This window comes from Neolamprologus brichardi, chromosome 10, assembly GCF_056152115.1.
Source record: "Neolamprologus brichardi isolate AB-2024 chromosome 10, ASM5615211v1, whole genome shotgun sequence".
Taxonomy (NCBI): domain Eukaryota; kingdom Metazoa; phylum Chordata; class Actinopteri; order Cichliformes; family Cichlidae; genus Neolamprologus; species Neolamprologus brichardi.
Window position 1 is genome coordinate 18,374,855 of NC_142113.1, and position 12,467 is coordinate 18,387,321.

At 40.5% G+C, this 12,467-nt stretch overlaps 2 protein-coding genes across 2 annotated transcripts; one reads left to right on the top strand and one right to left on the bottom strand.

Moving 5' to 3' along the window:
* Positions 1-188: 188 nt before the first annotated feature.
* On the bottom strand, positions 189-2,813 carry exosc8 (exosome component 8). The gene is made up of 11 exons (XM_006800107.3): positions 2,770-2,813; positions 2,384-2,420; positions 2,226-2,289; positions 2,069-2,142; positions 1,924-1,969; positions 1,725-1,830; positions 1,572-1,617; positions 1,384-1,480; positions 1,109-1,229; positions 890-996; positions 189-405 (listed from the first exon to the last, which is right to left on the bottom strand). The coding sequence occupies exons 1-11, from the start codon at positions 2,784-2,786 to the stop codon at positions 287-289; spliced, it is 834 nt and encodes a 277-aa protein (XP_006800170.1). The 5' UTR covers positions 2,787-2,813; the 3' UTR covers positions 189-286.
* Positions 2,814-3,355: 542 nt separating this feature from the next.
* alg5 (ALG5 dolichyl-phosphate beta-glucosyltransferase) lies at positions 3,356-11,685 on the top strand. The gene is made up of 10 exons (XM_006800112.3): positions 3,356-3,681; positions 4,552-4,720; positions 4,917-4,963; positions 5,602-5,670; positions 5,807-5,899; positions 6,016-6,129; positions 6,246-6,305; positions 6,399-6,550; positions 8,825-8,910; positions 9,219-11,685. The coding sequence occupies exons 1-10, from the start codon at positions 3,619-3,621 to the stop codon at positions 9,332-9,334; spliced, it is 969 nt and encodes a 322-aa protein (XP_006800175.1). The 5' UTR covers positions 3,356-3,618; the 3' UTR covers positions 9,335-11,685.
* The last annotated feature ends 782 nt before the right edge of the window (positions 11,686-12,467 follow it).

Sequence of the window (12,467 nt, forward strand, 5' to 3'; positions counted from 1 at the left end):
CAGCACAGGGCTCAAACGAGGACTCAAGATCATCATGCAAGATGGTGTACCTGCTTTTGTACAGCACATTTTGAAAAGGCATTTCCTTTTAATTAGTACAGGAGCCATGAGCGTATTCTTACGAGACATCAACTGAGTGTGTGTGTGAGACATTTCCGGACACTGAGAAATAATTTTTTAAAGCGGTCTTTGTCAGCAGTTTTATTGTTATTAAAAAAAAGAATATATATTGACAGTGAAAAATACAGCTTTTAGATAAAAAAAAAAAAGCATCGTCCGAGTGTCATTATTGTGCCTTCTTCACACTGTGTGCAACTTTGTCAATGAGTTTCTGGATCTCTCTCTGTCGTGTTGTTGCTCGGCTGATACACTCCTGCAGCCTCTCTCCTGACAGTGATGTCCCACCTGAGCAACAAGTAGCAATGTATAGAACAGTATTTCCCAGTTAAGTTAAAAATGTCTTTTTGGCATTTTTGAGTTGTTGTTTTTTTCTTTTGTTAATTTCTATTGACTGAACCTAAGTGTTCATTTTGAAGCCGTCAGTTTATGTTGGTGTTACTATTACACATGCATTAATTCATACAACAGGGGTATTTTGAGGACATTTTTTTGTGTTAATACTAAATCAGGTAAAGGAGTAGTCAATAGCGTAGTGGTTAACACATTTGCTTGGCAAGCAAACGAAGGATCGCTGATTCTACCCCAACTAGAAACATAAATCCCCTTTGGCGTCGTGCCAGGAAGGACATTGGCATTAAATCTGGCAAATCAGCTACACGCTTTGGCTCTTGCAGTAAGGGATAAGCCCAAAATATCTTCAAACCAATTAGGTTCATGCTATATACCATGCAGTCTCAGAAAGGCAAATCCCTTCAAACTTATTTCTCACCTGGCTTGTGCACAGAGCAGAGCCGGTCATCCTCATCAGTCACCACCGTAAGGTTTGCTGTTGACAGAGTCTCCTCCTCAGCTGTGGGGTCCGCAATCAGTATGGAACTGCAGCAAGATTAGGCCAGCATTAGAAAAAGAAGCACATGTCACTTAAAAATAGAGATTATAGATTTGTTTTTTGGGTTGTTCTTTTTTTATAATGGCTAGACAAACTTACTCATCAAAGATGCAAAAAGAAGCGCTGACTAGATGTTTGTGAATCTGAAGCTCACGTCTCTTTTCTAAATTCACCTCTGGTGCAGAGGTCTCCTTGTTGATGGTGACTTCTGGGAGTCGTGCTGTGAGGAGCCAGGATACTGTTAAGTTCATGTACTGCTTAAAGAAAAACTACTGATTTGTTTCAACTACTGATTATCACCAGTTACAACACATGGACTTAGGTTTTTTTTGTTTGTTTTTTTTAAATTTACATTACAGTAGAAATTTACATACTGTTCTTTAGAGCAGCCAGCAGTGCGATAACACAAGCATCCAATATGTTCCCATCATAGTCAAGACACATGAGGTCACAGTACAGCACCCAGCACAGCTGCAACAAGAGTCCACAGTTTTAGTACCCATGGCTGGATAATTAAAGGTCAAATTGTGTGTCAGTGTAGCCCCACGACTCTTGGGTTTACCTTTCCTCTGTCGATGCACAGATCCTCTGTTTTTATCACTTCAGAGCTGAAAAAATCCACATAAAAACTCAGTTAAACCAGCACCAGGCTTAAAAACTGTCACTCGTTTAACATAAAAAAATAAAAAAGCTAACATATATTGAAGTCGGGCACCTTTCAATGACATCAGCGATAAACTGGCTGGCAGCCTGGGCCTGCTCTCCCGGTGGTCCCGGACGAAAGCGAGAGGAACACAGGGGTGGCAGGTCCACGTTGGGCACTGACAGAGATTATATCAATGTTTGAATGATGTGATATCAGATAATTAACAAAGAAAGAATGGGAGAAAACGAAGACTTCTTACTACACCTACCAATGTAGCCTTTACCAGGTGCCTCCACTGTAGGGTTTGTTAGCTCCTGCAGGAGGAGGAGATATAGGTGAGTACTCATCAACCTGGTCCACACTCACTAAATAAAAAAACAACAACAACAAAAAGGAAAAGCAAATGTGTTTACCGCTTTAATTCCACATATGATTGTGGTGTTTCCAAGCTTCACCAGGGCTGAGCCATTTGCTGTGGAAATTGACCCTAAACATGGAAATAAAATTAAAAATCCTATGTAGGTTACAGAAACTTCTCTCTCGCACACACACACTGTGGGGAAGTCTCACCTATGTTCAGTGTTGTGGTTCTGAATTCGGTCAGCTCTCGTCCATCAGGCCGACAGTTTTCTTTCTGAAGAGAAACGAGAAACAAATAAAAGTTCATATCTATCCAGAGAGCAACACTTGTCTGTCAAGTGTGGGATAAACTTGTTTTCAACACTGACCAGAAAGCTCCGGTGGTACTCCAGAGGCTCAGCAGTCCTGCAAGTTAAAAGGGAACGCGGTAAAGAAAGCCACAGCACAGACACATCAGAAGCTCCGTCAGAAACAGCACAGCGATGAGAGTGACCGAGTACTCACGCTATACACGTCAATGACAAATATCTGAGCCAGTCATAAACTACAGCTGTGACACAAGAATGAATAAAGTGCGCTGTTTGTCACATGCATGATGTCCGGTATTTTTGTTTTATTTTGTGTAATAAATAATTTAATTTATTATAACACCAAATATGCATTTACTCCGCTGGTAAGTACAGGAAAAAATATACAGAGCAAACAAAAAGTGATATTTTCCCTAACATAGAACGGAGAGCTTGTATATTCTTACTTGAAGCCAGCCGCCATGTTGTTTTGATTAACCACGTGGGTTCGCGCTATGACCTACGGTAGCCGGGTAGGAAGAAGCGCATAACCAAAGTTTAACCAAACGCGTTTCTAACCAAATCATAACCTTATACTGTCCATAGTCGTCTCTGATCAAATCTATCTGCAAGTAAATAAACTCCAGCCATTTATTGAGTTGCTTTTTATATTTTTGCTGAACTTGTAGGAAATCTTCAGGAAACATTTCCGATAGGTTTTACAAAATCATTTTTGTCCAAAATATGACCTTTAGGGAATTGGGGACTGTTTGCTGGGATGCAGGTTATTGTTTTCCATAAATGTTACAACAAAATGTTGCGGACTAGAAGAAAAGTCTTTATTGCTTTGACAAATGCTCATATTTTTCCTAGCATTATACCTCCCTTTTTTCTTTATGTACCGTACACGTTAAAGAGAGTCCTTGCCACCATTTCCACCCCTGTCCGCTATGAGGCAGTGTGCCCCAGCGCCGAGCGGTACTGTGCCGCTCGTTGTTCTCCTGCTCCAATATGATGATGTGGGAGAAAAACAGTCACTACTTCCGTATCGTCGTTGTGTTCAGTTGTGATTGGAAGTGGAGTTAGGTGAAGTGTCCTCACAGCAATGGAAACATAAGGACTCATATTTAACATTTTAACCTTCTGAATGATATCGTAAGCCCGTAATTTGGTACATATATTTGGACACACCAGGAAGTTAGAGCACAGGCTGTGTGTCAAAAAGCAAAAGAAAGGAGAAAGCCAGCTAGCTTCTGAGCTAGCCCCTGCAGGTGGTCTGTCTGTCAGTGGGTGTAGGGTAGGTAACCTGATGGAAAATGGATTTCCTCTGTGAAATAGTTCAAGCCCTCGTCGCACTGGCAGCTGTAGTTTTCGTCGTGGTGAGTAATCAGTGCTTTGGATGAGAGATGCTGTAGCTAAGTTGTTTTGGGAGAAGTTGCCCAAATACAGTTACAGTGATAGCGTGGGTATCTTTCCTTTTGTACTTTTTCCAAGTTATCCTTGAGCATTGTGTTTGACTCAGGCCACTTGTAGACTTTTACAGGCCTGTTCATGTACCTCAGTTTTATGATACTTCCTCTTCATTCTGTTCTAAAGCAACAGAGGGGTCAAGTGTCATGCAGAAAAAATATCTGAGCATGAAACGGAGCAACATTTAATTCAGAAAAACTAGACATTGGCTGATACCGGATCTTTTGGTTGTAAATAAATCATGTATTGATTGGTATTTATTCAGAGCTTTAGTCCTATTGACTATAGAAAGCATATATAAAACCACCAATTGCTTCTCTAGCACAGAGAAGCAAGCTGATGATGACAGACACAGCTGATCTCTTTCCTCCTTGGCATTGTGTTACTCCACCCCTGGGATGGGGTAACACAGACCAGAAAACGACCTTCTTTTTTTTTTTATAGAGGTGCTCAAACTTGCTAATCATTAGTTAATAGCAGGCACCTGACTGCTAATTACTCTCTGCATTCCTATGTCACATTTTGTAGTTCATCTGAGGTTGTATTTACTCAATTTTAAGATCTGCTAAGGATGAGATTATTTTTTATTATATCCTAAAATGTAAAACTTTAGAAACTATATCTAAAAGCATGCAAGCAAATATGTACCATATGTTATCATGAGTCTAGAAAGTCTTATAAGGTATTCTCTCTAAAACGAACATGGAAGCGAAGTGTAGGTTTTCAGTCTTGGATCTAAACAAACCACAAGACTTATGAAACAATGTCTCACTTTTCAGTTGCTCGTAATAGCACACTTAACCGCAGGGATGGTGGACCTGACACGCCATGAGAAGGAGAAATACTTTCTCACCGCCACCGGAGAGAAGCGGCTCTTCCCCAGTCTGCATGATCCCCATTCCAGGGAGCTCTCTGTGGTGGTCCCGGCCTACAACGAGGAGCTCCGATGTGAGTAAAGTCTGCTTTTCTGCTCAATCAGTCATTATGAATGCCCACATTAGACACACACTGTAAATAGTCACAGTTTTCACTTAGGCGTTAGTAGTGCAATCCATCCAGGTTGCTGCAGTCAGACGTCATGTCACTGTGCACCTGCAGTAGGTTGTGCTTGCTATTATATGTGTGTTACTGTGTGTCCCTTCAGTACCAGTGATGATGGATGAAGCTATGGAGTACTTGGAAAACAGGCAGGTAAGTGCAGAGCCTGAATTAAAGCTTAATTATATTTACAGTAAAAAGCAGCACATTTAAAGCATATACAACGACATGTATCACCAGATATCCAATTACCACATTTAACAGTAACTGTAATTACATTTGGGATATTTATTTATAATCAAAATCTGACACACAAAAAGCAAACAAAAAAAAAAGACTGTTATCAGGACAGTGTTTTTATTAAGAACATTTATTAATTAATAAATGTAGATACTTTAAGGCTAAACTATGTATAAACAGATGGCTTAAAAATTTTAATGACAAGAAAGCCCTTAAATTAGTTGTATCTTTTCAGAGATACAGTTCAAGATTGTTTTTTGTTTTGTTTTTTTTATATTTTGTTTACATTTTTTGGTCACTGGTTCCTTTTTTTCCGCAACCTTGTGTATATAGGTTTCTTGAAAAACTGATGTTAGTGCCTTTTTGTCTGCACTGATGATGAATAATGTTCATTATTTAAAAAAACAAAAAAAAACCCAAAAAACATATATTTCTGGATATGTTATTCTCAGACTTACCAGTAGGTGGCAACAATGATCTGGGTAAAGTGGCTGTTGTGAAACAAGTCTCTCCTGTTTTTGTTTTTTTGTCTGTTTTTTTTCTGACTGCAGAAACAAAACCCCTCTTTTACCTATGAGGTCATCGTGGTGGATGATGGCAGCAAAGACAAAACCACAGAGGTAGTAATTTTATATCTTTTTTGGGGCAAATGTAACCAGGCCTTCTATTTTAGCACAACTCCGTTTTGCTCAGCTAAACATTTTCAGCCGGTATAAATCGGTTTCATGAGTGGACACTGTTGTGTTGTCCTGGCAGGTTGCTTTGCGGTACACTACGAAGTACAGTGCTGATAAAGTGCGCGTCCTGACGCTGGTGAAAAACAGAGGGAAAGGAGGAGCTGTGCGGATGGTGAGATTGTAGATGTGAGATTACAGTGTGTGTCCAAATGGGAACCCTGAAGCAGCAGTTTGGAGATGACTTTGGTTTTTTTTGTTTTGTTTTTTTTATCTCTTTTTCTTTTAAAGGGAACTCTGAGCTCCAGAGGGAAAGTCATTCTGATGGCAGATGCTGATGGAGCCACAAAGTTTTCTGACATTGAGAAAGTGGAGGCTGGACTCAATGACCTCAACCCCAAGCCGGTGTGATGGTGTTCTGTTCTGTTTTAAATTCAGTTTCACTTATTCGATATATAAGTGTGTAAAAGTGGTTAAAATGTGGCCAAGCCTAACGCCTCATGTGCTGCTCTCACATCTAGGAGAACATGGCAATTTCATGTGGATCCAGAGCTCACCTAGAGAAAGACTCTGTAGCTCAGGTAACAGGGTTTTATTTTATTCTGCTTAAAAAAATAATGTGTTCGAAAACAAATTTCAGAGCAGTAAATAACCACACTTTGGTGTCTTTGCAGCGGTCTTTGTTTCGTACGTTCCTTATGTATGGCTTCCACTTCCTGGTGTGGTTCTTTTGCGTGAAGGGAATCAAGGACACTCAGTGTGGCTTCAAGCTTTTCACACGTGAGGCTGCACTCAAGACCTTCTCCTCTCTCCATGTAGAGCGATGGTAAGGAATCAGCCTCCACTGTTGGCACATGATGATGTCTTAGCTTAAAGTATTAGCTCTAATGTGCATTCACCTCGACTATATTAAAAGCAGAAATTTGCAAATCTTAACCAATTTGTCATATGTTTAGCAAAGGGATTCCTGGAAAATTTTGTGTAAAGGCCATTGCACACTGAGCGCATTGTGAAAAAGTCAAATTAAATTTTGAGAAGGCAGAGAAATAATTTCAGAGAGCCGATTGACCCGGAGCGACATCTAGCTGTGTGTCTGAGGTGAAATAGTGTTACTTCACTTGTTCCACATCATTGTTTATTCAGTACAGTGCGCTTTTTGAGCTGCGAATGTGCTTGTTGCCAAATGCAGTGGTGTGATTGTTCAGGTCCTTTTATTCACAAATTAAAAAAAATTGAACTTCAGCCGAAAAGAAATTAATGCAGCAGATCCATCTCGCAAAATTGCACAGATAGGTGACTGTGAAAAATATTTTTAAGCCATAAAATATTTTCACAAATTTTAAGTGTTCAGTGTGTAAAAGTATTTATTCTGATCAGAGAACACAGAAGAAAATACTATCTCTCCATATATATATATATATATATATATATATATATATATAATATGTGTATGTATGTATGTGTATGTATATATATATATATATATATATATATATATATATGTGTGTATATATATGTATGTATGTATGTATGTATAGGATAGTATAAGTGGTGAGCCATCCTCTTTGTGGTTGAAGGGTGAAGAAGGCTTGGGATCACTTTAATTTTTCATGAAATCATATTATAAAAAGGCGTATTATAAAGCCATTTTATGAAAGCAGTAGAAGTCAGGGCTATGTTTAATTGTGAAAGTAAGAATGTTTCTGCAAAGTGCACAATGAACACTGCAAAAAGGGACTCAAGGGGCTGGAACTAAACAGCTGCATAGCCTTAAGAAAACCACTTATCAGTGAGGCTAATCTGAGAAAATGGCTTTAATTTGCTATGGAGCATAAAGATTGGACTCTGGAGCAATGGAAAAAGGTCATGTGGTCATGTGGATGAGTCCAGATTTACTCTGTTCCAGAGTAATGACTACATCAGGTTGAGAGGAGAGGCAGATGAAGTGATGCCTACCGTACAAGATTATTGTTATGTCTGCAATTGCTTCAGTTGGTCGGGTCTAAACCCAGAAAGTTACATCAATTAAATCAACACACAGTATTCCAAGATGACAGTGCATGAGTCAAAAGAGTGGTTGAGGGAGCAGGGTTGGCCACCTCAGAGTCCAGACCTTAACCCCACTGTGATTCTTTGGAATGTGCTGGAGAAGACTTTACACAGAGCTTTGACGTTCACATGAGCAGTACAAGGTCTCGGTGGAGCTGATTATATGTGCAAAATCCATGCCTCAGGGAATCACAGTTGGTGTACTCTTAGTGTCATCTCAACCCCAGATGAACTGTAGGATGGCAAATCTATGTCATGAGGAATTTTCAGGGCTGAAACCCACATTTATGTCATGTTACAAATTGCAACCAGATAAACTTCATACACGCTTAAAGTGAATTTGGACTTTAAGCAGTCTGAGTCCACAATTCTCAGGCATAAAAGGGTGTGGCGCCGCTGACTCAGGGACATGGATGAGCTGCTGCCCCAAGTGAAGGAGTTTAAGTATCCTGTGTTTTTTGTTCACGGGTGGGGGAAGAGTGGATTGGGATATTCACAGATGGATCTGCAGTGGTGAAGAGAGCGCTGAGTGTGAAAGTGAAATTGTTGATTCACTGGTCAATCCACGTTTCTACCCTCACCCAGAGCCATGAGCTGTGGGTAGAGACCAAAAAGAAGGAGAGTGCAGATACAAGTGAAAGAAATGAGCTTGCAGCAAAGGGTGGCAGGGCTCTCCATTAGAAATTTAAAATAGATTCTGAATATATCTGCTTCTCCTTCAAATCAAAAACAGACAGTTAAGGTGGTTCAGACATCTTGCTAAGATCCCTCCTGAGTAGCCGTTAGGTGAGCAGCAAACTGTCCACGATACAAAGTAACAGAAACAAACACTAGTCACAAGGATGTTTCATCTGTTTTCTGATAATTAACTAGTGAAAACTCCAAGAAGTGAATTTCCTGTCCAAATCAGTTGTGAGCATCACACTAATTAATACTAAATAACTAAGAAGTCCTGAGGATTTATACCTAGCACAGGTGATGGAGTCACAGTGAAGTTTTAGGTTTTAACCTGCAGTAAAACAGGAACTTTAAATTCACTTTCTTCTCCCAGGGCTTTTGATGTGGAGCTCCTGTATATTGCCCAGTGTTTTAAAATCCCCATAGCTGAGGTGGCAGTCAACTGGACTGAAATAGAAGGTACGACTTTTTCTTTCTCTATGAAATATGTCTCTTCCCACCATGCCACCTATCTTCAGGGCTGTAAATATCTCTGTAGGGTGTGTTTGGAAGTCTGTTTGTGGTTGATTGCATTTATTTTTAGACCTTTTGTAATAATTGAAAATTGTAGGCATTTGTAGAAGTTGATCTTTGTGTGTGAGCGTCATATAAGCTGGCCTAGCACCACTACAATAAAGTATTTCTTTTTATTGCACAGGCATATTTCCAGTATTTGTCTTATGAAAGCACGACTTGAAGCTGAAGCGCCTCTGGGTTTGTTCTAACAGGGTCCAAGCTGGTACCATTTTGGAGCTGGCTGCAGATGGGACGAGACCTGGTTTTCATTCGCCTGCGCTACATCACCGGAGCCTGGAAACTGCAGTCATCGCATAAGACTGATTAGCCAATCAGACGAGCCCTTGTATCATAGAGACGGCCTATGATACGGCCACCGAGCCTTTGGGTGGTTTGGGGGGGGGAGCGTTACAGCTGTGTCCATCATTCACTGTAATCAGAAGCAAAGCACGTGTATCAATACTTCTCCTTTCCAGGCATCACTGGATGTGAAGTAATGACACAGTTGTGGTTTCCTCATGGATCCTGCCTTTATTTTTACTTGATTACTGTTTGTTATGGCTTATGTTTAAAAAAAAAAAAATTCTGTTGCCATGGGTTACAGAACATCTCTGTGGCTCGTCCTTGAGCTAAGTTACATCATGTTGTGCCCAGTCAGCCGCGAGAAGGACTTTTAGTGGTGTTATGTGGAGGACCTGCTGATGTGAGGGAAAATTTTATTTTGTAGGGTTGATGGGCTTAATGACATGAAGAAGAATAATAAAAAAGTCAGTGATTTATGACTCGATAATTGTTAGTAACTAAAGCTGCAACAATAGGTTGAGCTACAGAAATGTAACTGACAACTGTTGTTAATTCAAAAAAATATGAGCATTTGATTGATTTTGAGTTGTCAGAATTTGCTGATTTTCTTTGTTTCTTGTTTTTTTTTCCCCAATTTGCACTGCTGTCAAATAGAATCAATGAATGACTGATGGTATGAAAACAACAACATGCTTTACAGTATGTAATCAGATTGGTGAATGGGAAAAACATCCATTAATCCAATCCTTTAACTGCTTTTCTCACCTTAGTTGCAGTTGGGCTGAAGCCTATTCCAGCTGATACCGAGTGACAGGCAGGATTTATCCTGAGCAGAAAGAGAAAAAAATTGATAGAAATGTGCAGTAAACAAACTCATTTTACATGGTCAGCCACATACAGCCCACTTTGATCTTTGGCCGTAGCAACGAAACTGCCCTTTCTGTCAGTGTAAAGATGTTTAACTACACAGTTAATCCCATCGAATATAAAAAGAAGTCCAATTGCAATGGTCCAGCTCTTTATCAGCAGGAAATGCTATGAAACCTATGAATTCAAATCCAAAATCAATGCCCTCCTTCACATTTTATATTTTCCATATTTGAGCAGTGGACCAAATTAAGTTCTTTGCCAGACCGATTCTGGCCCCCAGGCCTCGTGTTTGACACCTCTGACGTAGAGATTAAAGAACCATCAGTGATGACATGGTTTCATACAATACAGAGAAACTTAAACTACTCTGCTGTGTTTGTAACAATGCTTACTACAGCTACAGCGTTTGGTAAAGACATGACATCTCTTTGTTAATACTGAAGCTAAAGGAGTTTCTGGTAGTAGGGCCGAGGATCTTTAATGGGTCTTAAAACTTGACTAATTGTGACTGATGTTCCCAAACATGCAGTGAGGCACCTTTCAGGCTTCTTACAAAGAGTACCAGGGTCAGGAAAGTACCTTTGAAATATTATTACTAGATGTCTGCAGGCTCTAACTCCACTAAACGTTTAATTTGGTATAAATCATGTTTAACTGATTGAGTTATCTGGGGTCAGCTAGGAAATGTTCAGCACAGTAGGCAGTGTGATCTGGCCTTTCCTCAACATGAAAGAAAGTAGGAAACCCTGGACTCCGGTATTTATCTCAATATTCATCCTTTTGTTTGTCTCCCAGGCCTAGTGTGGACATCTTGGAAGGAGTCCAGCAAGCGTTTTTGTGGTCTGAGTAAATGAACTTTAATAGTGCTGTTTTCTTATGCAAGCCTGAGGTCTGGGCTTCGCACTCATGCGGATGTCTCTGAGGGCCTCCCGGAGCCCCAGGGAGCGCATCCTGTTTGTGCCCCGCTCGTCTGGCTGTGTCTGCCCTACCACACAAGACACAGAAGTGGGGAATCGCAAGCTGCACATTTCTAGTTTCCTGCCTCCAGATTTGGCACTGCAGAAAATTAGGGTGCCATATTTAAAGATTTACAAAAGCATTCGATTGGCACCAATTAGCTCCATGATATGAAATGAAATTTAATTTCAAGAAACCAAATGTAATGCTCCACAAAATAGGCCTTGTGTTTGTAATGGGCGATTAAAATCCTTCCAGGCTGTTGTGCTCGCATCTAAAACGGTGAACAGGTTGCACAGCCCACTGCTCTCGGTCCTGCTCTGAAACCTTCCCGCGGCTTCTTTGGCGGTCCCCGAACCAAACCTTGGACTCTTAGTCCCCCACCTTTTTAGGCGCACACCGGCCGATTGATTTAGTGGTGTGTCCTGATGGTTTACCTGGTGGTTAAGATGAAAAAAAATAAATGTTTTTTTTATGAGATATTCAAAGTAGTTTCACTTCGCGTTGGGAGTGTTGTTACATCCCGCAGCAGTTGCTGTAAACTCTGAAAATGTCAAACTTGTAGACTCACTGTCGCCAGCCGGGCTTGCGTCATTAACTGGACCAGTCACGGCACTCCCAATAAAGGATCGTATCCATCCGCAATGAGAAAGACCTCTGCTCTCCCAACAATGGATAACAAAACAAACTTGGATTTTTAAGACGAAGAAAAACTATATATATAAATAAAGATGATTTCACCGCATGCGTGGAATCATGCACGAGGACAGTACTAAACCGGAAGATGTTTTACTTAAGCTTTTCTTTTTTAAGTCTACAGGTGCAGCATGTGCGTGCACGTGCGCGCGGCCACAGGAAAGTAACAGTGTGAGGTGGTTGGATATGATAGCAGATTTGATCTTGTCCGAGCTGGACTTTATATATTACTTAAAAGTTAATATATAGAAGCAGATTTAGTCTTATACTCGGTACACTGCACCTATAGCCTGGCCTGTGCCCAACAGGTGCTCGTTGCTGTAAAGGAAGAAGATGACAGCAAACAGACCCTCACAGGCAGAGAGATGGGTGTAACAAAAACTCGCTGATAAACACTTTAAATACAATAATTATTAGAGTTTTATCAGGTAAAATCAGTGAAATCTTCTGCAGTACTAGAACAGGTGTGATTTGGGGATTTTTATTTCTCTATTTTTCTTTTCCTTTATATCGTGATTAGGTGATTGGGAGCTCAGGTGCTCGAACACAAACGCTCGTGCGTGCTGCCGCGAGCGCTGAATCTGAAATCCCTGAAATCCTGAGAAAGTTCCAGGAGAGGGTGGGGGGGGGGGGGG

What these genes read in the sequence shown, in the direction of transcription:
- exosc8 (XM_006800107.3), bottom strand. An exon ending in ACCTGGTAAAGGCTACATTG is followed by an intron (nt 1,831 to 1,923) that starts GTAGGTGTAGTA and finishes AATCTCTGTCAG; the next exon opens with TGCCCAACGTGGACCTGCCA. An exon ending in TGTGCATCGACAGAGGAAAG is followed by an intron (nt 1,481 to 1,571) that starts GTAAACCCAAGA and finishes CTCTTGTTGCAG; the next exon opens with CTGTGCTGGGTGCTGTACTG.
- alg5 (XM_006800112.3), top strand. Translation starts at nt 3,619, where the DNA reads ATGGATTTCCTCTGTGAAATAGTTCAAGCCCTCGTCGCACTGGCAGCT. An exon ending in CAGCTGTAGTTTTCGTCGTG is followed by an intron (nt 3,682 to 4,551) that starts GTGAGTAATCAG and finishes CTCACTTTTCAG; the next exon opens with TTGCTCGTAATAGCACACTT. An exon ending in ATGACCTCAACCCCAAGCCG is followed by an intron (nt 6,130 to 6,245) that starts GTGTGATGGTGT and finishes TCTCACATCTAG; the next exon opens with GAGAACATGGCAATTTCATG.